This window comes from Rhea pennata, chromosome 19, assembly GCF_028389875.1.
Source record: "Rhea pennata isolate bPtePen1 chromosome 19, bPtePen1.pri, whole genome shotgun sequence".
In the NCBI taxonomy this organism is placed as follows: Eukaryota; Metazoa; Chordata; class Aves; order Rheiformes; family Rheidae; genus Rhea; species Rhea pennata.
The window spans coordinates 1,564,457-1,590,417 of record NC_084681.1 but is presented as its reverse complement, the minus strand read 5'-3'; the positions used below and the strand labels follow the sequence as shown (position 1 = coordinate 1,590,417).

At 63.7% G+C, this 25,961-nt stretch overlaps 1 protein-coding gene across 3 annotated transcripts in view; it reads left to right on the top strand.

Annotated features, from left to right (window-relative positions):
- The window catches only part of RPL38 (ribosomal protein L38), a 90,703-nt gene that overhangs the window by 63,460 nt on the left and 1,282 nt on the right, over nucleotides 1–25,961 (top strand). For 2 of the 3 annotated variants that reach the window (XM_062591738.1, XM_062591737.1), the window contains exons 2-3: nucleotides 24,146–24,178; nucleotides 24,955–25,015. In XM_062591738.1, the coding sequence (XP_062447722.1) occupies nucleotides 24,176–24,178; nucleotides 24,955–25,015 (64 nt within the window). In that variant the 5' untranslated portion in view covers nucleotides 24,146–24,175. Of the gene's footprint in view, nucleotides 1–23,857; nucleotides 23,953–24,145; nucleotides 24,179–24,954; nucleotides 25,016–25,961 lie in introns of those variants that run through there. The other variant, XM_062591735.1, reaches the window with a different exon arrangement.

Genomic DNA, 25,961 nt, shown 5'->3' with positions numbered 1-25,961 from the left:
GCGCCGCTCTCGGCCGCCCCGCAGCTGAACCCCCTCGCTGGGAGACCTGATCTGCAGCCCGGCTGGCCCCAACCTGCCATCGAAGGCGCCAGATCCAAGCGGGGAAGACGCTGGCACCCGAAAGCCCAACCGTTCCCGCTGGAAACAGCCCTGCCGGTTAGAAGGGATGCTCGGAGCGCTGGCAGCCCGGCGCGGGCTGTCCGCGTGGACGCCCGGGGCCAGCTCTGCCTCTTGGCAAGCGGCTGCTTTCTCTGGGACCCATCCAGGTCAGCGGAGGGCTTTGGACCGCAGCAAGCCGCACGGTCACGGGCTGATTTTGCACGAGGGCTGTAAAGGAGCTCACGCCGCGGCTCTCCCGGAGGGGTGACGCAGCTCCCGGGAGCGCGCAGGGAGTCGGCCGGTGCGGGAGCCCGCGGGCGATGGGACACGGCCCCCCCAGGCCCCTCCGCCGGCACTGCTGGATGCTCCCTTCACCCTCCTTCACTTTCTTAATTGAGAGCTCGCACGGCTGGCGCCTGCTGGCACCCACTGGCACGGGGCGTCCGCTCCTTGCCGCCCGGCCCGGGGGGAGCCGCGGGCTGGGCCGGGACCCGGCATCCTGGCGGGAGTCTCTGCCGCACCTGGGTGCTCCCATCCTGCAGGAGAATGAGCCCAGGGGCACTTGTGCGCCGGCGCCGAGCGGTGCCCCAGCGCGCGTGGCAGCATCCGTGTCCCCGGTCGTCCTCCCTGCCCGGATGCAGCCCGTTATTCCCAGCTGCTGGGACCGTGGGAACAGTTCAAATCAGTTCTAAATGCACGACGCGGCCCCTCCTGCCAGGTCCGGGCTGGCTCCTGTCACACCGAACTGAGCAAACCGCGCTCGGCGAGCTCCTGCCAAGCCCGTTCGCACCTCGCTGGGTGCATTTGCAGCCGGGCCAAGCGCGAACGCAATCCTCCCGCTCCGCCGCTCGCCGCGGGCTTCCCGTGGGGCTCGGGGCACTCCGGCCGCCACCGCCGGCCCCATCCTGCGCGCGGGGCCCTGGCGGGCGCAGGGCGCTGGGCGCCGCCTGCTCGGCGCTGGCACTCGGGGGCTGCGTCGGCGCAGGCTCCCCTGGTGCGCAGCAGTAACAAGCTTCTGTTAAATAATTGAATTGCTCAAATCGTTCCGTTTTCCCCTCGGTTTCGGTGCGCGTTTGTCACCGTTCCATTAGGCAGACGCTTTGCCTCCACTTCGTTTATTCCCCAGCGCGGCCGCCGCTCGCCAGGAAACGAGCTGCAAGGGGTCCCGGCACTGCCGACGGCGCGGGGACCCCCAGGGACGTGCCGGCGGAGGAGGGGGCGTCGCGGGGCTCCGTGCACGTCCCGTCGCCCGGCTCCGTGCACGCTCCGCGCAGGCGTCTCCGGGGACGTTCGGGGTGCGCCGGCCCCGCGCCCCTGCAGCCGGCCTTCCCGCGGGTTCCTCCGGCGTCCCCGCGCGGCCCGTCCCCCACCCGACGGCATGCCCTTCCCCAGCTCCCCGCGCCGGAGAGGGAGCCGCGGCGGCCGCTTCGCCTCTGCCGTCCCTTGGGCTGGAGCCGTCTCCACTCTCATCCGTCACGGCGCGGCCGGGAGAAAACCCCCGGGAGGGATTAAAGATAAAAAACTGGACTTTGGCGGGAGGGAGCAGGGTAGATCCATTACCATAATAACGAACTGCTTAATAGCCGCTTCCCCGCACGCTCTAATTGATACGGATGGTCCGGCTCCGCGGCGGGGCGGCGGGCTCCAGCCAGCGCCCGCAGCGCCCCGGCTCGCCGCACTCTGCACCGCGGTGCCGCGGCCAGGACCCGCCACCGCCGGGCCGAGCCGGGAAAGGCCACTGGGAACAGCGAGCTCCGTGGGATGGATGGGGACGGGGGCAGGCGCGGGGGGGCCAGCTGAGGGGTTTGGGGTGCCAGGACTGAGAAATCGGGAAAACAAGAGGAAATCGGGTCCAGTCCCCGCCGGGCACCTTCCGTCCCTCCGTGGCTGCGTGCAAAGGGCTCCTCTCACTCCACCCATTTTTCCATGAAAAAGCAGTAAATCTGAGAACGAGGCGTCGCTTCCGAGCTGGGACCGACAGCCGCTGCGCGGAGGCCATGCCAGAGCCGGGCTCATCGCTCGCGGGAAGCCGCCGGCAAACCCTGCCGGGACGGCAGCGTCCGAGCCGGCTCCGGCCCCGGCGGCGCCCGGCTCCCTTTTCCCGCAGAGGTTCGGCCGGGAGCGCAGGCAGCCCCGCGGATCCCGGGGAATCCCTGCCCGCCGGCACCCGGTGGCATCTCAAGGTGACCGGCAAGGGCACGGCGGCGGGCGGCGATGCTGGCGGTTGCCGTGGTTACCGGCCTCCCTTGCACCAGGCGTCCGTGCAAAACGACCGAGTGGTCCGAAACGGCCGGGCCGGGATGCGCGGGGCGGCCGGCGGGGATGGGGGGACGCGGGACCCCGGCCGGGACCCCGCGGCGATCCCGCCGGCCGCGGTCCCCCCCGCTCCGTGCCTTCGGGGCGCCCCCGCGCCGTGCTCGGCCCCACGCCGCGGGCAGCAGGAGGAAGGGAGCTAACGGGGCGCGGGGGGGGGGGGCAATCGCATTTGTAAAGGGCACGATTTACAAAATCCATCACATATTTTACTAGGCTGGGATTTACGGATTAGCCTGTAATACTTAGGTGGCTTTTTGTAATAAAACCCTGAGCTGCGGCAGCCCTGGGAAAGCGAGAAGGTGGAAGAAGTCTCCTCTCCGTCCCACTCTCATTTTCCCAGCACTTCTTCATCTTTTTTCTTTTTCTTTTTTCTTTTTTTTTTTTTTTTTTTTTTTTGATCTCAGCATCCCCGTTAATCTGGGCTTTATCTGCCTATGGAGAAGGACTGAGCTCTTTATTGGATTTTTGTCGAGAATAAATGATCCGGTTTGGGATATTGTGGAAAGGGTTTCCGTGGCATTACACCAGCTCGTCAGCGAAACGGCAGGGATCGGTGCCCTCCCTGCAGCGACCGCTCCTGCGTCGCCCGGGGGCTGCTCCGAGCCGCATCCGGCCCTTGCAGCGTTCCCACCGGCGCGGCTCCGCGATCAGGATTTACGGAGCCTCCTCGTTAAGAAAATCCTCCAGGGAATGCGGACACCTGGGCTGTCGGGGCAGGGCGGGAAGGCGAGCGGCAGGAGCGAAGCACCTCGGAGAAGGTTTCCAGGTGCCCGGGATGCACCGCGGTCCGGGGCGGCATCGCCCCGCGCGGCGCCAAGAGCCGTGCAAGAAGGACAGTGGCCGGGCAGGGCGGCTGCCGTGGTGCCACTGCCGCCAGAGCCAGGAGGCGACGGATGTCGGGATACTGGAGGCAATGGATGCCGGGATCCCTCAGGTGACGGATGCTGGGATGCCGGAGGCGATGGATTTTGCAGGGTGCCAGGGGCGATGGATGCCGGGATGCCGCCGGGATGCCGCAGCCGCAAAGGCAGCGCGCGGAGGTGCCACAGCAGGGTGATGAATTATTGCTGCAGGAAACAAAACTGCTAATAAATCCCCAGGCAGAAGCCGGGAAGGTTAAAAACTCCATCCGTAGCGGCAGCCGATGATTTGCAAAGTACCGCCCGACTCCTCTTCCCGCTGCCCGCCTCGCCGGCGGCCGGGCGCGCGGGCCGCCCTCGCCAGCCCGGCCGCCCGCTGCTGCCGCTCCCAAGCCCCTGCCTCTCCCCAGGGCACCCTCCTGCTTGCGTTTTCCTTTTTTTTAATATATATATTTTTTTTTCCTCAATCACTCATAGCGCTGAGTCCTCACTGAGCAGCATGATGCCGGCACTGGGAGCTGCCGGGCGACCAGCAAGGGACTGGGCAGCACCACGGGAAGAACTGGCCGAGGAGGCTGTGCGGGATGGAGGCTCCATGGGATGCTCCGTGGGACACTCTGTGGGACACTCCATGGGACGCTCCATGGGATGCTCCGTGGGATGCTCCATGGGATGCTCCATGGGACGCTCTGTAGGACACTCCATGGGATGCCCCAGGGGATGCTCCATGAGATGCTCCATGGGACGCTCCGTGGGATGCTTCATGGGACGCTCCATGAGATGCTCCATGGGATGCTCTGTGGGATGCTCCATGGAATGCTCCATGGGATGCTCTGTAGGACACTCCATGGGATGCCCCATGGGATGCTCCACAGGATGCTCCGTGGGATGCTCTGTGGGACATTCCATGGGAGCGCAGCCTGGCTGCCGTGTCGCCTCCGAGGGAGGGCGAGAGGCAGCGAGTGCAGCGGCAGAGCACATAAGTCACCAGCGCCCCAAGATGCTCATAAATAATGCAGCTGGCACAGGGCTGGGGAGCGTCTTACCCGGCTAATTAACATGTACGGTAGCGCGGGCACACTCGAAACGACGGCAGGGCTCCCCCTCCGCTCCGAGTGAGAATATTTCTTGGAGGACTGACACGTGTATTATTTCTCCCATAATTACCTTATTGCGAGCGTTTGCAGTAGCGCGCCCTGGAAACCCCGGCCCTGTGCAGGGCTCCCGGGAGGAAAGCGGCTTTCACACGCTCGCAGAGGCTTTCTGTGCACCGGAAAGTGGGTCAGGAGGAGACGCGAGGCCGCGGCGACGCCTCGCCGTGCTGCACGCCCCAGCTCGGGAAAGCAGGCGGGTCCGGCCGCGGCTCCGCTCGGGACAGCCCACGCCGGCCGCCGGGCAGAGCGCGGCCGCTCACGTGCATGCGCGTGCATGGGCATGTGTGCTGTGCACGGGTGCGTGTGCCACGCACAGGTGGATCTGCCGTGCACGGGTGCATGTGCCATGCACAGGTGAATGTGCTGTGCATGGGTGCGTGTGCCACGCACAGGTGGATCTGCCGTGCACGGGTGCATGTGCCATGCACAGGTGAATGTGCTGTGCATGGGTGCGTGTGCCATGCATGGGTGGATCTGCCGTGCACGGGTGCGTGTGCCATGCACAGGTGGATCTGCCGTGCACGGGTGTGTGTGCCATGCACAGGTGAATCTGCTGTGCACGGGTGCGTGTGCCATGCACGGGTGGATCTGCCGTGCACGGTGCGTGTGCCGTGCATGGGTAGGTATGTGGCACACGCAGCGCCTCACCGCCCACGCTAATGCCAGGCTGCGTGGAGCGGGGACGGGCCTGACTGATTGCGACGTGAGCCGGGAAAGTGGGTATTAAAGGCTTTATTGCAGGCTGAGGCTTGCTAATTGCAGAGCAGCGGGGAGAGAACGAGCCCAGGCAGCAGCACCCAGTTATTAGAGCTCAGCGGGAGAAAAAAGGGAAAGAAAGGAAGAAAGGGAAGCGCAATTACCCGGGCGTCGGGCCGGCCCCGCTCCGGGACCGAGCGTGGGGTGGGCTGCAGTCGTTCCTGGAGGGCCGCTTGCCGCCTGCATCCCGCCCCGCAGCTCTGCCCAGGCTTCCCTGCATCCCGTGGGATGAGAAAAGGTCACATTCGGCTCCGGGGGGGGGGTGGGAGTGAAGGCAGAGCAGCGTGACCAGCACCAGCCGCGTGTTTGCTCGGGGGCTGGCGGGCACGGGGATGCTCGCGCCGGTGCCGCTCTCGATGCGGGAGAGCCGCGCGCCGGCGGGCACGGGGCGCCCGCACTCCTGGGGGCCCGGCGCTTGCCCTGCCGGGACGGTGCATCCCGCGGGTGTTGGCAGGATTCATGGAAACTCCATGGGAAAGCGGCAACCGGTTGACCCCAGATACCAGGAAATTGGCTCAAAAAGCTGCAAGTATTTTTTTTAGTTTTCTTTGAAAAGTAGCAGTGCCGAGATCCCCCGTTGCTCAGAGCCTGGTGCAGGATCCTTCAGATGCCGGCACCGGAGTGTCTTGGGCCTTCTGCTGCAATTACAAAGGATTTTTGGGAAAAAAAAAAAAAAAAAAAAAAAAAAAAAGCAGGTGTTTAGGAAGAAGGAAGGTGGCCGAGGGTCCCAACACCGCAGCCATGCCGACAAGCCCGGCGACCGCGGCATCCCACCGCCCGCCGCCGTCGCAGGTATCACCCACAGTTATCTCATCCACCACCGGAAGGGTACCCGAGCTCTGGCGCTGAGCTTTCTTTCCCTCCTGGGCTGGGCAGGGATGGTGCACAGGCCTGCACCGAGCACGGCTGCAGCACCCTGGGGCCTTGGGGCAGGATGTGCGCCCCAGAGCAGGATGTGCACCCTGGGGCAGGACGCTTATCCTGGGGCAGGACAGGGATCCCATCAGCTCGAGCTTCCTTCCAGCACCCTCCCAGCACCCTCCCGGCATCCTGCCTGCACCATCCCTGCATCCCGCCTGCATCCCGCCTGCATCCTCCCCGCAACCCCCGCTGACTCCCAGCTCCGGCTCCGGCTCACCTCGCGGGGGCTCGGGGATGATCCAGGCGGTCGGACGCTGCACGCAACCGCGGAAGGAAAACTAGGCCAGAGCCGGGCCCGTGCTCGCTCGCTCTCCCTCCCTCTGAGTGATCATCGCCCTCATTAAAAAACAACTAATTATTATTCTGGCTCATTAGCAATTATAAATCTTCAGTTCTGGTACTTCATTAAAAAAAATGACAAGTTAGCACTTAATTATGTTCCCCGGCAGCCCGGCGGGTGGAAGCGTTAACCCTCGGCGCCCCGCCGCCCGCCGGCGCTCGCCCGAGCCCGGCCGCCGCGGTCGGCTCCCGGCGGGGCCGCGGCGCCGCTCGGGGCGCGGGATCCGCCGCGCGCGGTCTCCCTGCTCGCCGGGGCGGCCGGGGGCCGCCAAACCCCGCCGGCGGGCGAGCCGGGGCGGGCAAATTGCGAAATTGGATCACCTTCGCCGACAGCGTAATTGCCCCTTTTCCCTTTAACCCCGGAAACCCGTTATTTATCCGGGCGATAACGGCCCGGCCCGGGGCGCGGAGCAGCGCGGGCTCCAGGGCGCCCGGGGCCCCGTCCTCCCCCGCCCCGAGCCTCCCGCCGGCTCGCGCCGTGGCTGCAGCAGCCCTCTCTAATTTAACGCATTTGCTGGGTTTTCGATAGCTTCGGAGGCAGCGGGGAGGGAAGGGGTCGCCGCTCCCCGGCTTTCCCAAAGTTGCCCTTTCCCTCCGCAAAAGCTCCCGCGGCGGGAGAGGCGGCAGCACGGAGCCGCCGCCGGCAGAGAGGTTCCCGCTGGCAGCGATCTCCCCGCGGCGGGGGGGCCGCGAGGCTGCAGAGGGGCCGCGCCGGGGCCAGCGGCGCTCCGCTCCGCGCCCGGAAAACGCTTTGCCTTCCCATTGCCAGGCTTCTCTTACCGGCTTGGTATACTGGCCTTGGAAGAAAAATGCCACCGGGTGACAAAAAGCCTTTTTTTTTGGGGGGGGGGGGGCTGGGAAATGTCAACGCGGAGCACTTCCCCAGTGCAGCGCCCCATTTGCAGAGGGCCAGCTGCAACCCCCCCGCCCTCCCCGGCGCCGGGCACCCTCGGGACACCACGCCTCCTAAAGCCCAAATCCCGGGTGGGAATGCCAGGCCTCATCCGCCCCCTCCGCCGGGGGCATCTCCCGGGAGCACGGCCCGCTCCGGACCCCCGGTGCCGATCGCGGCCCTTGGCCACCTGCCCGAGCAAAGGGGCTCTGCTCCGGGCGGGAAGCTGCGTGGGGAATTTTTTGATTATTGTTATTATTTAATTCCCAAGGTCGTAGGATTTACGGCTTGAGCTTACGTACTATCAGACACAGCCAAATAAAAATGATAGATTTCTGCGCTTGCTTTACAACAGCTTTCTGCGGTTATTCAGGTTGCTAAAATGTTTTCTGCTCAAAAAAAAAAAAAAAAAAAAAAAAAAAAGGAGAAGGAAGAAAAAAGAAAAAGAGCAAAAGGAAAAATCCAATAGGATCCAGGCAAATGATGGATTGCAAGAGATAATCCATCTTGTCAGCCCAGGACTACATAACCTTGATGTCACCGGGTATTTTTTCTCCGCCTGAAATTTCCCGGCGGGAGCTGGGCGGCAGGCGGAGGTGGCACACGGGGCTGGGGTGCCACTGCGGGGGCTCCCGGCCACGGGGGCTCCCCACCGGGCCTCGCTCCCCGCCCGTGGCGCCCAGCCGCGGCCACCACGGCCACAGCCACCATGGCCACCACCACCATGGCCACCACCGCCATGGCCACCACTGCCACGGCCACTACAGCCACCATGGCCACCACCACCATGACCACCATGGCCTCCACAGCCACCATGGCCACCACCGCCATGACCACCACGGCCACCACCGCCATGGCCACCATGGCCTCCATAGCCACGGCCACCACGGCCTCCACAGCCACCATGGCCACCACCGCCATGGCCACCACTGCCACGGCCACTACGGCCACCATGGCCACCACCACCATGGCCACCATGGCCTCCACAGCCACCACGGCCACCACCGCCATGGCCACCACGGCCACCACCGCCATGGCCACCATGGCCTCCATAGCCACGGCCACCATGACCACCACGGCCACCACTGCAATGGCCACCAGAGCCACCGTCACCACAGCTGCTCTTTCCTCCCCTGTCACATCACCCTTCAATCTCTTCCTGCCGGTCCCCCCGCTCCTGCTGCGCTCTCTTCCCCGGCCTCTCTTCCGTTTATATCCAACACCGGCCGTGAAAATTGGTGTGAAATAATAATAATAAAAGGAAAAAGGCATCTCTGCGCGCAGATGAGATCAACTGCTGTGGCCGCTGGACGCCTCCAAGAAGGACTGCCGACCCGCAGCCCGGGGCCCGCGCGGCGCCTGTCCCCGGCTCACCTCGCCCTCCCCCCAATTTTTTTCTTTCATCTTTCCAAATTCGCTTTGATGTTCCCACGATTTCTGCTTCCCGGTTAACGGAGCGGCGGGAAGGGGCGAGGGAGGGCGGGGAAGGAGGGAGAAGCCGGGCGCCGGGTCCCGCGCTGCCCCCTGCTCGCGCCGGCCCGGCAGCCCCCGGCGGTGGGAGACGCGGCGACGCCGCTTCGTTAGCGCTTCGAGGCAAATGTGACGTTAATCCCGAAAACCTTGATATTCCGCAGGAGGCTCAGGCCCTGGACGGGGAAGAGAAGGAAAAAAAAAAAAAGAGAGAGAGAAAAGAAAACCACCCGCTTTCTTTCAAACGCTTTCATTTCACTTTGAGGTTAATAGAAGGCTAATTTGAAAGCACCCAGTTAATGAGAAAGCTAAAAATACTCCTCCCGCGCAGCCCCGTCCTCCGCAGCGCCCGTCTCGGCGGCACCGGCCTCGGCGGCGCGGCAGCGGGAGAGGCTGCAGGCGCGCGGGGAGCTCTGCGACGGCAGCCTTGGAGCCGGCCTGCCCCGGGGTTTGCACCCGGCGAGGGCCAACTCGGAGCCCTCCGCGCGCCCCGCGGGGCCCCGCAGCCGGAGCCCTGCTCCGGAGCCTGCCGGCCCGGCCCGGCCCAGCCTGCCACGGTGCCACACCATGGGCACCAGTCCAGAGACGGGCACGGGTGGGCTGAGATGGACAGGGATGGACACAGATGGGGGCTGAGATGGACAGGGATGGGGGCTGTGATGGACACGGATGGGTCTGTGATGGACACAGATGGGTGCTGAGATGGACACAGACGGGTGCTGTGATGGACATGAATGGGTGCTGAGATGGATGTAGATGGGCACTAAGATGGACACAGATTGGTGCTGTGACAGATGTGGACGGGCGCTGTGATGGACACAGACGGGTGCTGTGACGGACATGGATGGGTGCTGAGATGGACATAGATGGGCACTAAGATGGACACAGATTGGTGCTGTGACGGATGTGGATGGGTCTGTGATGGACACAGATGGGTGCTGAGATGGACATAGATGGGCACTATGATGGACACAGATGGGTGCTGTGATGGGCATAGATGGGTGCTGTGATGGACGCGGATGGGCGCTGTGACAGCCACGAGTGCTGCGATGGACATGGGGGCTCCAGGGGCATTGCCGGTGGGACCTCCCTGCTCTGCCAGGTGCCCCGGCGCCAGCCGCCGGGCCGGAGCGGGGACACAGCGCAGCTCACACTCCCGTTGGAGCGCTTCACTCTGCAAAAGGTCTAAATCCTGCAGGCACCCGTTGGGTGGGAGACGCTGCGAGACCCTCAGCCGGGCAAGGAGCGCCTCCGGGAAGACAAACATTTATTTATATTTATGCCACAACCTCCCCAGGGACTGCAGCCAGCTTCTACTTAAAAGTGCAATAAGCAGAGCTGTAATTAGTCCATAAAAACCGGACTCCGAGGCGCGTCACCCCCAGGATGTTTATCTTCCACTTGCTGTGTCAGCTGGAAGGATTTTTGACCCCGGTTTGGAAATAGCTCTGTCCGTGCTGGCACGCCAGCCACGCTCCCATCTGCCCCACGGCCGGGTCCTCCTCGCCCCTCCGCGCCCGGCTCTTCATCCCGCTCCTCCTCCTCTCTGCAAACAGCCCGCAGTGGAGCCGCGCTCAGCCCGGGGAACGCGGCGGGAGCCCCGGGGCGGCGCGGGGGGACGCGGCGGGGCGCTCGGCTCCACGCGTCCCCGGGGTCCCGCACCCAGCAATAGCGGAGCAGCCGCGCGGGACGCGCCGGAGCCGCCGCGGGGGACCCTCGCCTCCGCCGGGCCGGGCGGCCTGCGCTGCAGAAGGGGGTTTCCAGCCCCGCCGGGGCTCGGGGAACCGCGCGCCGCCGCCTCGCGTGACGGTTAGGCGGGAGATGATCCGCCTGGACAGCGGCGCGCTCGAGCGCCTCGAGGCTCCTGCTCGTGGCTCAAGGCACCGTTTGGAGACGGCCGCGAGCTCCTGGAGCCTTTCCCGGTCTGCTCGCCGGGAGCGGCAGCGGGCGCCCCCGACTGCCCCCAGAGCCGCCGGCACCCCGGGCAGCCGGGAAGGAGGCGCCTCCTCCGCACCCCGTTTTTAGCCTTCCTCTAAAGCCAGGACCTCCAGCACCTCGAGGCCCTGCCTGGGCATCGCCGGGCTGTGGGTGCTGCTGTCTCCGGGATCACTAGGAAAGGCTGGGAGCTGCTGGGAGCTGCTGGGTGATGCTGCGCGATGCTGGGAGCTGCTGGGAGCTGCTGGGCAATGCTGGGAGCTGCTGGGTGATGCTGGGCAATACTGGGCAATGCTGGGTGATGCTGGGAGCTGCTGGGTGATGCTGGGCGATGCTGGGCAATGCTGGGCCATGCTGGGCGATGCTGGGAGATGCCTGCCAGTGCAGCGGTGCCAGCGCTGGCCGTGGGACAGCGAGCGAGCGGCACGTGCCACCGGCACTCGCGGCGCTCACCTCTCGAGCAGTGCCCCAGCGATGCTGCAGCACTTCCAGCAAAATGGAGTTCAGGAGGCCAGCGCTAAATTGCTTCCCTGGAATAAAAGAAGGTTCTTTAATTCCCTTTATATAAAACCACATTAAATGTTCTCTTGTTCTTGTTGCTTAAGAAATGCCGTCCCTTTCCCCCCATCTTCTGCTCCGCGCTCCTCCAAGAGCCCTTTGAGCAGCCCTATTTGCGCTTAACCTCTGCTTTCCCACGCAATTAAGCAGCTTCGTTTGGGGGGATACAGCGAGCTGGGGGGGGCAGGCACCGGGGGGCACGTGGCAAACGCACGTCCCTGCTTCCTGCCCCGCTCACTCCCGTCGTGTCTCCCGGCTCCTGCTGATGGTTTAATTTTCCTCGGGGCTGGAGGGGGGAGAAGAAAAGCACCAGATAATTGTAGCGGAATGGGATGATAAGTAATGTTTGGTATCCTTTTTACAACCATTCCCCAGGGGCCCATTATGGTAATTTTTCTTCTATAACTGGCAAATTGTATAACAAGTCAGATGATAAACTAGCAAGCCAGGCAGAAATTTGCATTTTAATACAACTGTCTAAATCATTTCTGCGCGTAAAGGGCCGGACAGGACACTGCAGCCGTCTCCGCCGCGCCGGGCGCTCCGGAGGGGCCGGGGCTCGCTGCCGGCCCCTCCGCGCTTGGCCGCCGAGGAGGACGCGCTGGGTGAGTTTGATTTTCCTTCTTTGCCGTTCCCAGTGTTAAAGCCTCCGCGGGAAGGTTCCCGTTGCTTCCCCGGGAACGCTGGAGCTCCCGGAGCGAGCCGGGCACGTCGCGCGGCCGAAGACGAGCGCTTTGCTCCCGCTCAGCCCGGTTATTCCCACCTCCCCGGAGCTGCACCGGGGAGAAAGATCCCAGGCAGCGCGGGCAAAGCGGCCCGAGAGGCAGCGGGAGCAGGGCCGGCGCCGCCGCGGGGCTCCGGGGCTCGGCGGCCGTTAGCGATTCCTTCGGCGGAGACTTGAGAGCGAAACGCCGGACTCTCCTGGCAGGTTTATAAATAGCAGCTTTGAATGCAATTTGAGGTTTTGATTAAAAAGTGGAGGAGGGGGAAAAAAAGAAAAAGGAGGAAGAGGTAAAAGAAAAGCCGGCGGAGAAGCTGGCGGGCCTCGGTGCGCGCCGGAGGCGGCGGCACGCGCGGAGCCGTCCGCTGAGGCCAGGGCTCGTGTCGCTCCCCGTTCGAATGTGAGACCCGGTTAAGATTTTATAAACGCTCGACCGAGGCGGAAAACTGCCACGGCGTTAGCAAGGCGAGCAGCACCCAGATTAAGCGGTTCTCTTGCCTCGTTTAAGCCCAGTTTTTAATTAGGCGGCTGCCGAGGGCTGGCGCAAGCGTGTCCCTGCGGCCCGTCAGGGCTCTTCCCCGGAATTACCGCCTGCCCCCTCCCGTCCCTCGTTCCCTCCCAGTCCCACCAGTGGCCCCACAGCCTTCCCCGGCGTAAGCGCGGTTCGGCTCCCGCGTTAGCTCCCCGGCGAGGCTGGGGGGCCGCGGCCGAGCCGGCTCCGGGTTGCTCCGGGACCGCCTCCCCGGCCGCCCTCCCCGCGGGAGGTGAATCCGCAGTCACGGCAAGCGTGCGAAGAGCGCCTCCAAAAAAGAGAAAAGAGAAAGGAAAAGAGAAAGGAACTGAACAGATTCTGTGTCTACATTTTGTACAATGGGAAATATGTTTTCGAACAAAGCCTCAGGACTTGGTGTTTTCCCCGGGGAGAGACAGGCACCGAGCTGCGGCAGAGGCAAGATTAAATCCTCGGGCGTGCGGAGAAACCGCTCAGAGCGCCGGAGCCGCAGGAGGCACCGGGGGGGGGTCCCAGCCCGGGGGGGGATCCCGGGGAGGCATCTCAGGGGGGTCCCCGTGCTGAGGGGGGCCGACAGTTACCGGTGAGGACGCTCGCGTTGCCGAATTATTTATGCCGGAAGGAGACGGGGAGGAAAGCCCGCAGCGAGCGGACTAAACGGCGTTTTAGTGCTGCCGACTCTATTCTCTCGGCCCACGGGTTAAGTGTTATGGAGTCGGCGGCGGTGCTAAAAGCGGTGGATATAGCTGTAAAAGCGTTTTTTCCCACGCTGCGGAGCGGCGGCGGCGGCGGCGGCGGCGCGCACGGGCGGCAGCGCTGCCCGTCTCCGCGGGCAGGGTGCAACCCCGCGGGCAGGGTGCAACCCTCCCGCCGCCTCGCCGCCCCCGGGGCACCGGGCAGCCGCGTCTCGACCTCGCCGGGGAGCGCGGCGGGCGGCTTCCTTCCCGCTCCCCGCGGGCGCCGCTCCGTGTCTTTCTCCATCCTTAGAGGGACGAAACGAGAGGAGGAAGCCGGGTTCGCACGTCGGCGAGGCGGGAAGCGTCGCCCGGCCCGCAGAGCCCGGAGAAACTGTTCTCGAGCCGGGGAAAACGCCTGGAGCGGGCGAAGGCGGGCGCCGGCGGGCTGGGGAGCTCGCGTGAGAGCCCTGGGGCACCCGGCGGCTGCCAGCACCGTGCGCGTCCCAGTAAAATCGCACGCGTAACCGTGTTTTCGAGAACAAGCAGCTTGAAGAAGACTTCGTGAAAGCTCTGCTTTCCGCTGATTAGCTGCATTAAAGTCTTTGCCATTAACCGTTTCCCTTCCGAAAAAAAGTGGGTCGGTGCTGCCGCCGAGGCGGCCGCCGCGGGCAGAGCAGAGGTGATGCTGATGCCGACGCCGACGCCGTCCCCGGCTCGGGCTCGGCCCCAGAGCCGCCGCGCCGCGAGCCACCCGCCGCGTGCCGCTCCTCCATTTTAACGCAAAATTATTTTATCTCTCGCTGAAGAAAAAAAAAAAAAGGTGCCTAAGTAGTCGTTTATTAACAGCTGCAAGTATCATTAGGCACAGAGATGTGGTAAAATACAGATTACACCGGGAAGAGCCAGGCATCCGCGTGCCATTTCTCCTGTTCAGCGTGTCATTACACATCCCATCGTGGCACATCACAGCGATGATTAGTAGCATCAAATGACTTCTGAAAAATGATTATGTGCCATTAAAAACATTAGTCTGTCTGGAACCAGCACAAACAAATGGCCGTGCTGGGGATGAGTCATTAGTTCCGGAGCTGGGTGATGTGACAGGAATCCCGGGAAGCGCCGGGAAGGAGCGGGGACCCGAGGCGCGGAGGCGAGGGGCGCGGCGGATAATCCACTGTCATGGCCCCACCATCCCAAATCCGTCATCGCAGCTGCCTCGTCCCAATCCCAGCACCCCAGGACCATCATCCCAAATCCATCCCCCCGACCCAATCACCCCAGCTCCATCACCCCAGCCCGTGTTGCCACGACTCCATCACCCCAAACCCATCGGCCCAAAGCCATCATCCAAATCTATCACCCCAACCCCATCATCCAAACCCATCACCCCAGCTCCATCACCGCAATCCCCTCACCCCAACCCCATCACACCAAACCCCTCATCCCAACACCATCATCCAAATCCATTACCCCAACCCTGTCATCCAAATCCATCGTCCCAACACCATCATCCAAATCCATCACCCCAGCTCCACCACCCCACACCCATCACGCTGCCTCCCGTTGCACCAGCTCTGTCATCCCAACCCCATCATCGCGGCTCCATCACCCCAATCCCAGTGCCCCAGCTCTGTCATCCCAACCCCATTGCTCCAGTCTTGTCATCAAACCCTGTTTCCCCAGCTCCACCACCCCCACCCCTCGGTCCCACTCCGCCACCTCAGCCCCACCGCCCCGGTCCTGTCCTCTTGCCCGCAGCCATGCCCGCACCACGCCAACCCGCTGCCGGTGCTCCGCTCCCTGCTGTTTCCACTTTAAGAGGACATAAATCCAGTTAATGCGTCCAAAGAAGAAAAATCAAAATGTCACATCCGTGGAGACGGTTCAATTGAAGGGGTATTGATTGTCACAGAGAATATTCTCACTTTATTCACCCACTTAGTCCCTTCCCCTAGGCGCATATGAATTCATCAAATATTGTCACACCACATAATAATACTTGTTCCCGGCTGTTGTTGCAGCGGCTCAGACTTTGTCCTGCCTTCCTGGGCAAGTAGGAATTTAGGAAAGAAAGGCGTTCCTCGCAGGACAAGCGCGTGACAGCTACCGAGGTGCGAGTTAACCCTCTCGCGGCAGCATCGGCGGGCTCCGGCGCTCGCCCACGGCGCCGCTGGCCCGGCCGCGTGCCTTTCCCGGCCCTCGCGAGCCAGCAAGCGAAACGCACGGCCAAGAGGACACAAGTTCACCCAGCGCAACCATCTACAGCGCTGGGTTTGGTTTGTTTCAACTCACTGGATTTTTTTAGTGAAAGGTTGGAAAACAAGTTGGGGAGAAAAGGCCATTTTCCCTGTGTTTGCAGCCTTTTATTGCCACTTCTTCACTGCCTTTCTGCAGCCCCCAGGAGCTCCTCAGGGCAGGCGCCAAGAAGCGCTGCGAGGCAGTGTCAGGCGCCCACCTTTCCTGCTCCTTTTCTGCAGGGGAAGATAGGGTGGAGAAAGAGAAAATAAAACCACAATGGGCTATTTTAGAAAAGAAGGCAAGCTGATAGTATTTCTCAGGAGGAAAGTCGATGTTTCCTCCCAAACCAGCCCGGCTGCTGGGCGCAGTGCTGGTCCCATCTGCAGCACCCAGCATGGCCGGGGAGAGGGAAGGAGCATGGTGCAACCCAAAGACCTTCAGCCTCTGGCACCACCTCCTCCATGCTGGAGCCATGCACAAGTGCTACCACTAAAGGTAGCTAATTCCTCCCAGGTACAATGATGCTGCTAATTGCATTTTTCAATTAAGGAAGGCTGGAGCAGGGGGTGTGGAGGGGGATATAACTACTGAAAGGGTAGGCTGAGGGCTTCTTGGTGGGTGCAAGGTCCTGCAGGCATGGAAGGGGCAAGATCTCAAGGAGCAGGTAGGGTGCTGGAGCTGCAGCATGGAGGGCGCAAGATCCTGCGGAGCGAGCAGGATGCTGGAGGCACAGGCCTGGGCCTGGACCCCCAGCGAAGGTTTGGGGTCGTGCTGTTGTAGTGCACTGCGCCTGCTGGGGGTGTGAGAGCCTTCTGAAGGCTGGGGACCGCACGGATGTGCCGGGAAGCGCAGCTGTCTCTGGGCGCAGGGCTCTGCTGCGCGTGGTCCCCGTGCTCTGCATGGGTGGCAGAAGGGACCTGCCATCATCTTCGAGCTGAAATAAATTGGAAGCATGTGCCAGCGCCTCTGAGCTGCGTTAGCTTCGTATTATTTGTGTGTTAATCTGATTCCATGTAATGATTTAATCTGTTAACGGCTCCTGATTCAATCTGCTCCTCTTGGGTTTAATCTCCTTTTGTCGTTTGCACCTGCCTTGCCGATTTGTCTGGCTGCCTCCCGGCAGCGCGGGTCAGGATCGGGCCTTCGGCGCACCAGCGCCGCGGAGGAGTGCGCATGGGCCAGGCAGCCCGGAGCTGGGCCCTGGGGCGGGGGGTGCTTGGAGCTGCCCCAGGACCACGGTCAGAGCAGGATGCGCTGAGCACCGGGAGCAGGTCCCTGCCCCACGGACACCCCGAGGCTGCTGGCCTCCTGCAGGACCCCAAATTGCAGGTAACGGGGTTTGTAGCCCTGAAACCTGAGCAGAGGGAGCAGCGCTGGGCTCGGCCGGCCCCGCGCTGGCGCCCGGGCGGAGGCTTGTTGAATTCCTGCAGGTGCTCTGCATCGTGCCTGATTTCCAGTTCAGAGCCTGGATTACGGCTCACGTTCAGCCTGCCAGGGTCGGCATAATTCAGACGGAGGAAGCGTTTGCAGTGCTTCCCATTCCCCCGGCCCCGGAGGAGCGGACGCGGGTTCCTCCCAGCGAGGAGCAGCGGCGGGAGCCCGGCGCCGTGCCGGGAGCTCGCGGGGGACGGGGACGCCTCCCCCCCTCCCTCCCCGCCGCGGTGCTGCCTGCCGGCTGCGATCCCCGTCCTGGTCCTGGCAGCTCCTGCCCTCGGGCTCGTCGCCCGCCCACGCCGGCCTCCGGCCGCGTTCCTCGCTGCCTCCCTCCCCGGGGCGCCGGCGGCAGCGCTGATTTATGGCCGCGCGAGGAGCGAGCGAGGCCCCGGACGCCGCCGGACCTCCTCCGCCGCGTTTTGCCCGGGAAGGAGAGCGGCGGCCGCGTGCCGACGGAGCCGCCCCGGCGATGCTCGGGGATGCCCGGGGGCCGTGCGCGGCCCCATCCCGAGCTCTCTGGTTTTTGGGGGCGCCCGAGGCGTTTCCGCTAACGAAGCGGTGGCTGCTGGAGAGCAGCCCCCTCGGCTCCATCCCCGCGCAAAGCCAACATCCCGCCGGGCCGAATGCGGCAACGGCGGCAAGTCACTGGCTCCGCCGGTTCCCGGGAGGAGCCGGGCGCCCTGCCCTGCCCTGCCCTGCCCGGGGGCTGCAGCCGCCCCCCTTCGCCAGGGCTGCTCTTGCTCCTCTTGCCTGACTTGAGATGATTTTTGGAGGCAGGCGGTGGCGAGGGAGTACAGCTGCTGCTAAGTTATCCAAACGATTTATCTTAAGATTCATGCAGAATTCATTGTGCGGGGAGCCTGGGCAATGTCGGCTTTTAATATTCATGCGGATTTGGAGGCAGCGTTAATCACGAGCTCTGACAATTTGCACTTCCCTTAATTGTCCGTGCAGCCGGCGCTGCCCGGCCGCCCGCCCCGCTGACCCCCCCGGGACGCTGCCGGGGCCGGCGCCTCGGCTGCGGGCGGGGGGGGTTGGTTTTCCCTGTGCGATGCCTGCTGCTTGGCTGGAGGGAGGAGGAACGGGGCCGGGCCGGGGCAGCGCCGCGCCTCTCGGCCGCGTGGCATGCACTGAGCGGCCCCGGTCTCAGCCCCGGGAGCCGCCACTCGCCCCGCTGGCGGGGGCTCGGCGCTGGCGGGCGTCCCGCGGGGCTGGGGCTGCCGCCGGCCCGGCGCCTGCCGTTACCTGTCACCGCTGTCACTCTGTGCCGCGCAGGCAGCTGCCGCCGAGCGGGGGCTGAATACCAATGAGGCACGCGGAGCCCCGGGCCGGCACCACCGAGCCGCTCCTGGGGTGCAAGACCGGGCTCAAGCGCCCGAAAGCCACAGCCCGATTTCCACGGAGGCGGCTGGTCGTGAGCTGCCCGAACTGTCCTAATTAATCTATGTATTTTGGTGAAGGTTTCGCCAATAAAAACGAAAAGGCCGGGGGAGGCGGGAGGCGCTAACGGAGTCGCGGGTGACATTCCCATCACCCAATCTCGCCGCACAGCCGCTGCCGCAGCCAAGGCTGAAAATTATGCGGAAGGGGGGGAGGAAAATTACCATAATCTTCCTCTGCAGGATGACACCAAATATGAGCGGAGCGGCATGGGCTGGCAGGGAGCCAGGCGGGCGCCGCGGCCCCGGCCCGCTGCTGGGGCGAGGAGCGGGACCGGGCCCCCTCGCTCCCTCCTCTTCCTCCCCCCTGCCCCGGAGGAGCCGGGGACGCAGCGCGGCTCCTTTGCCGCTCTGCTAGCGCATGCAAACCCTGCTTGCAGGTGGAGAAGGGCAAGCGAGCAGCGGTGGTGCCGCGAGGAGAGCGGCTCTAAAGGGGGGTTTGGTGTCCCGTGGCATCGCCATCCCGAATCTGGAGGGAAGTATCTCTCTGGGCCGCTCTTCCACGCACGGGCGTGCGCTTGCGTGTGCAAAAATCCCCCCCCCGTGCCCTCGTGGCAGCCCGTGCACGCCTGCGCCTGGACAAGCCCACCTCTGTCCCTGTCTGGGCGTGCACACGTGTGCACGCAGCTGTGCGAGCACCCGCCTGCGCACGCGTGCGTGCACACCCCCCCCCCCCCCCGAAAACGCCTCCCGCCGGCTCCGCGGTGCCGCCCGAGCGGCGGGGACAGCCCGGGAGCTGCGGGCGCCCGCTGAGCCCCCCGCCGCCGTTCGTGGCACCGACGGGCCGACGCAGCGCCCGCGTCCCGGCTCCTCCGTCGCGCCGCTGCCGCCCGGAGCAGGAGCCCGGCCCTAATTCAAAAAAAAATTCGAGTGCTTCGAACGGCTTCCGACGCCTGTGGGAAAACTTTCAGGCACGTTTATTCGCCTTTTGTGGCCCATTTGCATGGGCAAATACAAGCAAAAATAAAAAAAAAACAATTTTTTTTTCCTCATCCTTGTCCTCCTCTCCTCCCTCCCGCCAAATTTGCTCTCACTTTCCAGGCATTTACGTGAAAACGGGCTCTTTTGTTTCTCAGGATTTCATCTGCTTCTGCTGCCTGTCCCCCCCCCCCGGAGCCCGAGTCCGCCTTTGTCTCTGCGAATAAAGAACAAAAGCGGAAGAGAGGAGGAAAGAGGATCTCGCCTCCAGAGGGGCTTTTTTCCCCCCAAGTCGTCCGCGGGGGCCGGCTGCTCTTTGAGCACCTGGCTGATGGAGGCCGGGCGCCGCTCCGCGGGAAGCAGGAGCGGAGGAAAGGATGAGGACCGAGGGGAAAAGGGAAAGAAAGAAAGAACGAAAACACCGAGTGACTGGGAACAGTTTGCAGGCCCTGAGGATAACAAACGCATTCAGCAAATTGCGCTCTCGCTCCGAGCGGGTAACCTCGATGCGAGGCCTTTCTTCCCTGCGCCGGGGGGGCCAAAAGCGGCCCAAACAGGCGGAAAAAATCAATTTCTGCCACACTTTGTTCCCTGAATAGGGGAGTCTCCCCCGAGCCGGTCCTTTCATGCCTCCTGCTAACTCTGCTTGCTTCCCACCTCAAGCCGCCGGGCCGCGGGCGCTTCCCCCCTCCAGGAGCGATGCCGTTCCGCCCGGCGGCCGCACGGCCGCCGCTCAACTTCGAACCAGACCTTTGAAAAGGGGAAGGGAGAAAAACCACGCCAGCTTTTTCTTTTTCTTCTTTTTCTTTTTTTTCCCCCCCCCCCCCGGTTATTATTTCCCCTCCCTTCCCCAGGGCCCTCCGCGCTGCTGCCGCCGATAAGATGCTATCGCCTAATCGCCGCGCGCGTGCCGCGGCCCGCCACGTTTCGGGACCCGCAAGGGTGCGACCGCGCGAGGAGGAGGAGGCGGAGGAGGAGGAGGAAGGCTGCTCGGGGCGCTGAGCGTGTGCCGGCACCGGGGAGGCGCCCGAGGCCCCCGCGACGTGGGACCTTGCGGCCCCGGCGCGCGGCGCCCTGCGCTTCGTGCACCGGCTTCCCGAGCGCAGCCGGAACGGGTTTTTAATATAAAACTGCTAGCCAGAGGGTGAATTAAGGATGCTAATTTAATTTCCTTACACAGAGGAGCCGCGGACGGTGGGAGGCAGGGAGGAAATGTATTTGATGTGTTTTAAAAGCTGCAGTTTCAGAATGTGGTGCGTTTTCCTTTTTTCTTTCTTTTTTTTTTTTTTTTAATTTAAAACCAGTCGTAAAAGATCCCGTCTTTGAGGAGCTAATGACTCTCATGAATTATTTTTGTTGATTTATACACCCACTCTGCCTTTCAATAACATTAATAAAGTACGAGCAAATCCTTTCCCATGCAGGCACGGGGACGGCGTCACGCACGGGGCCGTGGGCGGACGGACAGACAGACGGACGGACGGAGGGGCCATGCCGCGCCATGCCGGTTCCGGTGTTTCGGCATCCGCCGCCGCCCCTCGCCACGGCCCGGGAAGGCTCCTGCTCCCGCTCCCGCTCCGCCGCCGGACCCCGCAGCATTAGTATTCAGCATCGATCCCGTAATGGGCACTTTTCATGCCGGTTTGGTTTTATTATCATGCCAAGGAGCTTGCTTAATTCTCTGCTGTCTTTCTCCTGCACTGGTGATTTACACTGTTAGTGTTTTAATTATACAATTCAGCACTCCTTAAAACATGAAAAACCGCTCAACTTTTGAAGCAATTAAAAAGCAGCAGAGTACATCAGCCGATCTGAGACAAGTAAATCAAACGATTAAAAAACTCTTGGGGGGGGGGGACCGGCGCACCCAAAAAGCCTCCACTCCCCTCGCGCCTTCACCGGGAGGTTTGGAGCAGCCACGGGGGAGCCAGGGGATTGGGGGGCTCCAGGGGCTCCAGGGGGCTCCCCGCGGAGCTGCGACCCCTCGGTGGGAAATTCCCGGCTATTTAAAGTACAATAATGAGAAAGTTCAAGGCAATCTCTCCGTAAACTGCTCCTAATTGCAGTATCGATGGCGATGTCTGCGGCTGGGGTGAGCGGCGAGCGGAGGCAGGGTGTGCAGATGCGCCCGTGCACACGCGGGCAGCCATGCGGGCGTGCAAGCGCACACGGGCATGGTGCAGGTGTGCAAATGCACATAGGCAGCCGTGCAGGTATGCAAACTCACACGCGGGCAGCCGTGCAGGTGTGCAAACTCACATGGGCAGCTGTGCAGGTGTGCAAACTCACACATGGGCAGCCATGCAGGTGTGCGAACTCACACGTGGGCAGGCATGCAGGTGCGCAAACACACATGGGCAGCCGTGCAGGTGTGCGAACTCACATGTGGGCAGGCGTGCAGGTGTGCAAACACACACAGGCAGCCATGCAGGTGTGCGAACTCACACGGGGGCAGGCGTGCAGGTGTGCAAACACACGCGGGCAGGCGTGCAGGTGTGTGAACTCACACGCGGGCAGGCATGCAGGTGTGCAAACACACACAGGCAGCCATGCAGGTGTGCGAACTCACATGTGGGCAGCCATGCAGGTGTGCAAACACACACAGGCAGCCATGCAGGTGTGCGAACTCACACGTGGGCAGGCGTGCAGGTGTGCAAACACACACAGGCAGCCATGCAGGTGTGCGAACTCACACGTGGGCAGGCATGCAGGTGTGCAAACACACATGGGCAGCCATGCAGGTGTGTGAACTCACACGTGGGCAGGCATGCAGGTGTGCAAACACACGCGGGCAGGCGTGCAGGTGTGCGAACTCACACGCGGGCAGCCATGCAGGTGTGCAAACACACGCGGGCAGGCGTGCAGGTGTGCGAACTCACACGCGGGCAGGCGTGCAGGCACGCACAGCCGCCGCCACGGGGCCGCGCCGGGGCTCGCGCCAGCCGCGGAGCTGCGGATGCCCAGGACGTCGGCGCTCCGGTGGGTCGGACGGGGCTGCGGGTAAGAGGAATCGGAGACCTTCCCGGGCTGCAAAACGGAGGAGCCTCTGCGGGGCCGCAATTCCTCGCTCCCCGGTAAACTTTGCCGTTTAACAGGCCCGTAACAAAACTCCCAGTGTGGGGTGAGTCAGGCGCGTCCCCCCGACGCGCGCCGCGGAGGCAGCTCCCTCCAAACCGAGAACGCCCTTTTGCGACTACCCGCCCGGAAGGGCTGGCGGAGGCGATCGGTACGGAGGGAGCCGAGCGTCTCTGCTGGCAGAGATTAGGCTTGAAAAATCGCTCGCGTCCCCAATCCCAGGTTTCTGCTTTGCACGGACGGAGAGAGGTGAGCAGGGGCGGGTCGGCCCAGCTTCCCCCCGACGGGCGCCGGGTCCTCTGCGGGGAAACCGAGGCACGGCAGAGGTCTGCTCTGCGTCCCGCCGGGACGGACCCCTCCAGCTCCCGGGAGCCGCTGGGCATCCGGAGGCTCCCGGAGGCTGCGGCGCGCGGGGGCCGGCGACGGGGCGTCCCGCGGGGCCGGCTCCCGGCCGAAGGCGCTCGACGCCGCGCGGAGCCACCTGATTTATGCGCTGTAATTTCCGCCCCCTCCATTCTCATGCCCGGCCCCGCTTCCCCGCCGGCCCGTCGGGCGTTCATCTTTCTCTCTGTTTTTTCTCCCTTTTAATTTGAAACATCCATCTGGCGATTCCCGCGCCAGGCCAGGGTGCGATGCCAAGTGCATCGGAGCCCGACGGCTCCATCGATCTCCTTGCTCCGGCTCCTCCGGCCGCTCCGGCTGGGTAACGCGGGATCCGGACGAGCCCCTGCGCTGCCCCCGGCCCGGTGGGGCCCGAGGGGCTCCGGCACAGACCGGGGGTCCCGGCCGGCCCCATTGCTCCGACACCGTCACTCGGCGCCGGCAGGGAAAGGTGCCGGCACCCGTCCCGCGCGCCCAGCCGGCGGGGTGCGAGGTGGGGTGGGGATGGCACAGGGCGCTTTCCCCCAGGACCCCATCGCAGATTCGGGCGGTTTGGTGGGGTTTGAGCATGGCTAAAGCTCTCTCTTGTGGCACAGCCGGTCCATTGCACCCCGCCGCTGCCGCCACAGCCGCCGCGCTCCCGGAGGTGACCAGGAAAGGAGGCCTCAAACAGCCCATCGACGTGGCCTCGCTCCTGCTCCGCAGCAGGGCCGGCGGGTGGCCAGCCTTCCCTGTGCCGGGCCGTCCCGCCGGCCTGCTCGGCTGGCCCCGCTGCGCCGGCCGCGCTGCCCCCGCTCGCCCGCCCCAGGGCTGCCGAGGGGCATCGGCAGGGCGCCGCGAGAGGCCGGGCACGCAGAGCAGGGGGGTGCGGGCCTTCGCCTGCGCTGAGGTGAGGGGCACCCCGGGCACCCGCCACACGCCAGCCGGGCGGGCGAGCCGCGGCTCGCGGTCGGAGAGGCAGTCTCCCGCCGGCGTCGGGGCGCAGGCGGCCAGCGGAGCAGCCGAGCAGGCAGCAGGCCTGCCGTCCGCTGCCGCCTCCGGCACAGCGGCCCCGGCCGCCCGCGCCGCGCCGCGGGCACCTGAGGCCGCGCCAGCTCATCGCAGCGCAGGCGCCCACCCCCACGGCCGACGTTCGCGGCCGGCGCCGGCCCTTTCTGTCCCTCCGCCCGAGCCGTAGCGGCGGCCCCGGGGGAGGAGCTAAGGTGCGCGGAGGCGGAAGCGCGTCCTTCCTTCCGCTCTCGGAGCAGCGGCCGCCGCGGTGAGCGCCGGCGGGGGGGGGGGGGGGGGGGAGGCGGCATCCGCCGCCATCCGCCGCCATCCGCCGCGGGGGGCGGCCGGGCGCGGGGGCGCGGGGCGGCCCGATGGCCGGGGCGCGGGTGCTGGGCGGCCGTTAGGCCCCGGCAGCGGCGGGAGGGGGGCGCTGACGCCATCTTGGCTTGTGTCTGCCGCAGGTTGGAGCGCTCTGAACCCGGCCCAGGACCATGGTGAGGGGCGCTGGGGGGGGCACCCGGCCCGAGGGGGGATCGAGGCTGGGGGGGACCCAGCCCGGGGCGGGGAGGGAGCTGAGACAGGACTCGGCACGGGAGGGCGGGCTCGGCCCGAGGGGGCGCCGGGGGGGGGGGGGGGCTCGGCCCGAGGGGGCTGGAGCGGGAGCCGGGGCCGGGGCCCCGGGGGGATCTGGCCCAAGGGCATATCGGGGGGGGGGGCCCGGAGGAGGGACCCTGCCCGAGGGAGCATCGTGGCTGGGGGGGGGACTCGGCCCAAGGGGGTACCTGGGGGGGGGGGAGCCGGGGGGAGGGACCTGGCTGTTGGGGAGGAGCAGTGTGAAGTCTTCCCCTCCTCTAGTTCCTGTAGCCCAGAGTGCGGGGGGGGTTTCCCGGGGTCCCATGAGTTCTTCTGTGAGCCCCCTGCAAAGTGAGGGGGAGCTCTCCTCTCCCTGAGGAGTTGGCTGTCCCTGGGGTCGTGCAGCAGGGAGCGGGTTGGGGGTCTCCTCGGCTGCATGATGGGGCTGTCGCAGCAGGGGTGAGTTTCTGGCTTGCCTGTGGGAGCGAGGGCTCGTGCTCGGAGCCCCTGGCTCCGGCCTGCCTGCTCACGGGGGGCTGTTTTGCTATCTCGCTGCTGCGGCTGGGCACAGCTTTCTTCCCCAGCAGCTGTAGTGGGCACCAGTCGCCTGGTTGGGCAGCCATGAGGCCAAGGTGCGAGGTGGGTGTGAGATCCCCCGACTGTTCCTTGTGCCCTAAGTCTCTGTTTTACCTCACAGCCTCGCAAAATTGAGGAGATCAAAGACTTCTTGCTGACAGCGAGGAGGAAGGATGCGAAATGTGAGTGCTGACATTCCTCTGTGGGAGGAGATGAGACGGGGCTGCTGCAGAAGGATTGTGGAAGCCGTTCTTCCCCACCTTGGCAGGGCTGTTGGTTTGTGTTGTCCCGTGATAGCAGGGGAGCTCCTTGGTTTTGAAGTGCTGGGGGCTGCCTGGAGCTGCGTCTTTGAGCGCAGCCTAATGTTTGAAGCTGGCTTTTGCTGAGTAAACATTGAGGTAGCTGTGCTGTGAGCTGACCATCCTAACCACGGGGAAGCTGTAATGAGGATGTAAAGCTTCCCTGTGGGGAGGGGAGCAAGGGGCTCTTTGCCAGCCCAGGCTGAGCACAGGCGTGTGCCTCTTGCATTTGAGTGGCAGATAGTCAGAAACTATTTGCAAATACAACAGTGTCTTTGTCTTGCTGTTATCTGCCTGTAAAAGGCTACAAGATACTAGAAGCTGTGGCATTTTTAACAGAAAGTGACAAGTGAATCACACTTAAACTTGAGTTTGCTTTTGTTACAAATACAAAGACCGTTATTAAAAACCAGAAGTGTCTTGTCTCTGTATTTAACAACATGTAAAGCGTTTTCACTGTTCTTTTGCTTATTTGGATTTAGTTGTCATGGGGATGAGGTGCTTACAATGTGGAAATGTTTTGTTAAGTCAGTGGTGTAGGTGAGAACGGCATAGCTTAATACTGAAACACTACTATAGCAGATGACAACCCTTACAGAGCATTTCTATACCTTTCAACCTGGATTTTACAGCAGCTCTAATAGCTTTTGTGATGCTAAACTCCTGCAGCTCCTTACTCTGCAATGAAAAGGAACAACTAGCCATAGCTCTGAAGCAAACTGCCTAGGCTAAAATGGCCTTACATGGATATAAAGGAGATTTAAAGCGTTGGCTGTGGCCTTGCGGAGTTCTGTATGCTGTATGGAAGACGCATTAAAAGCTCCAATGC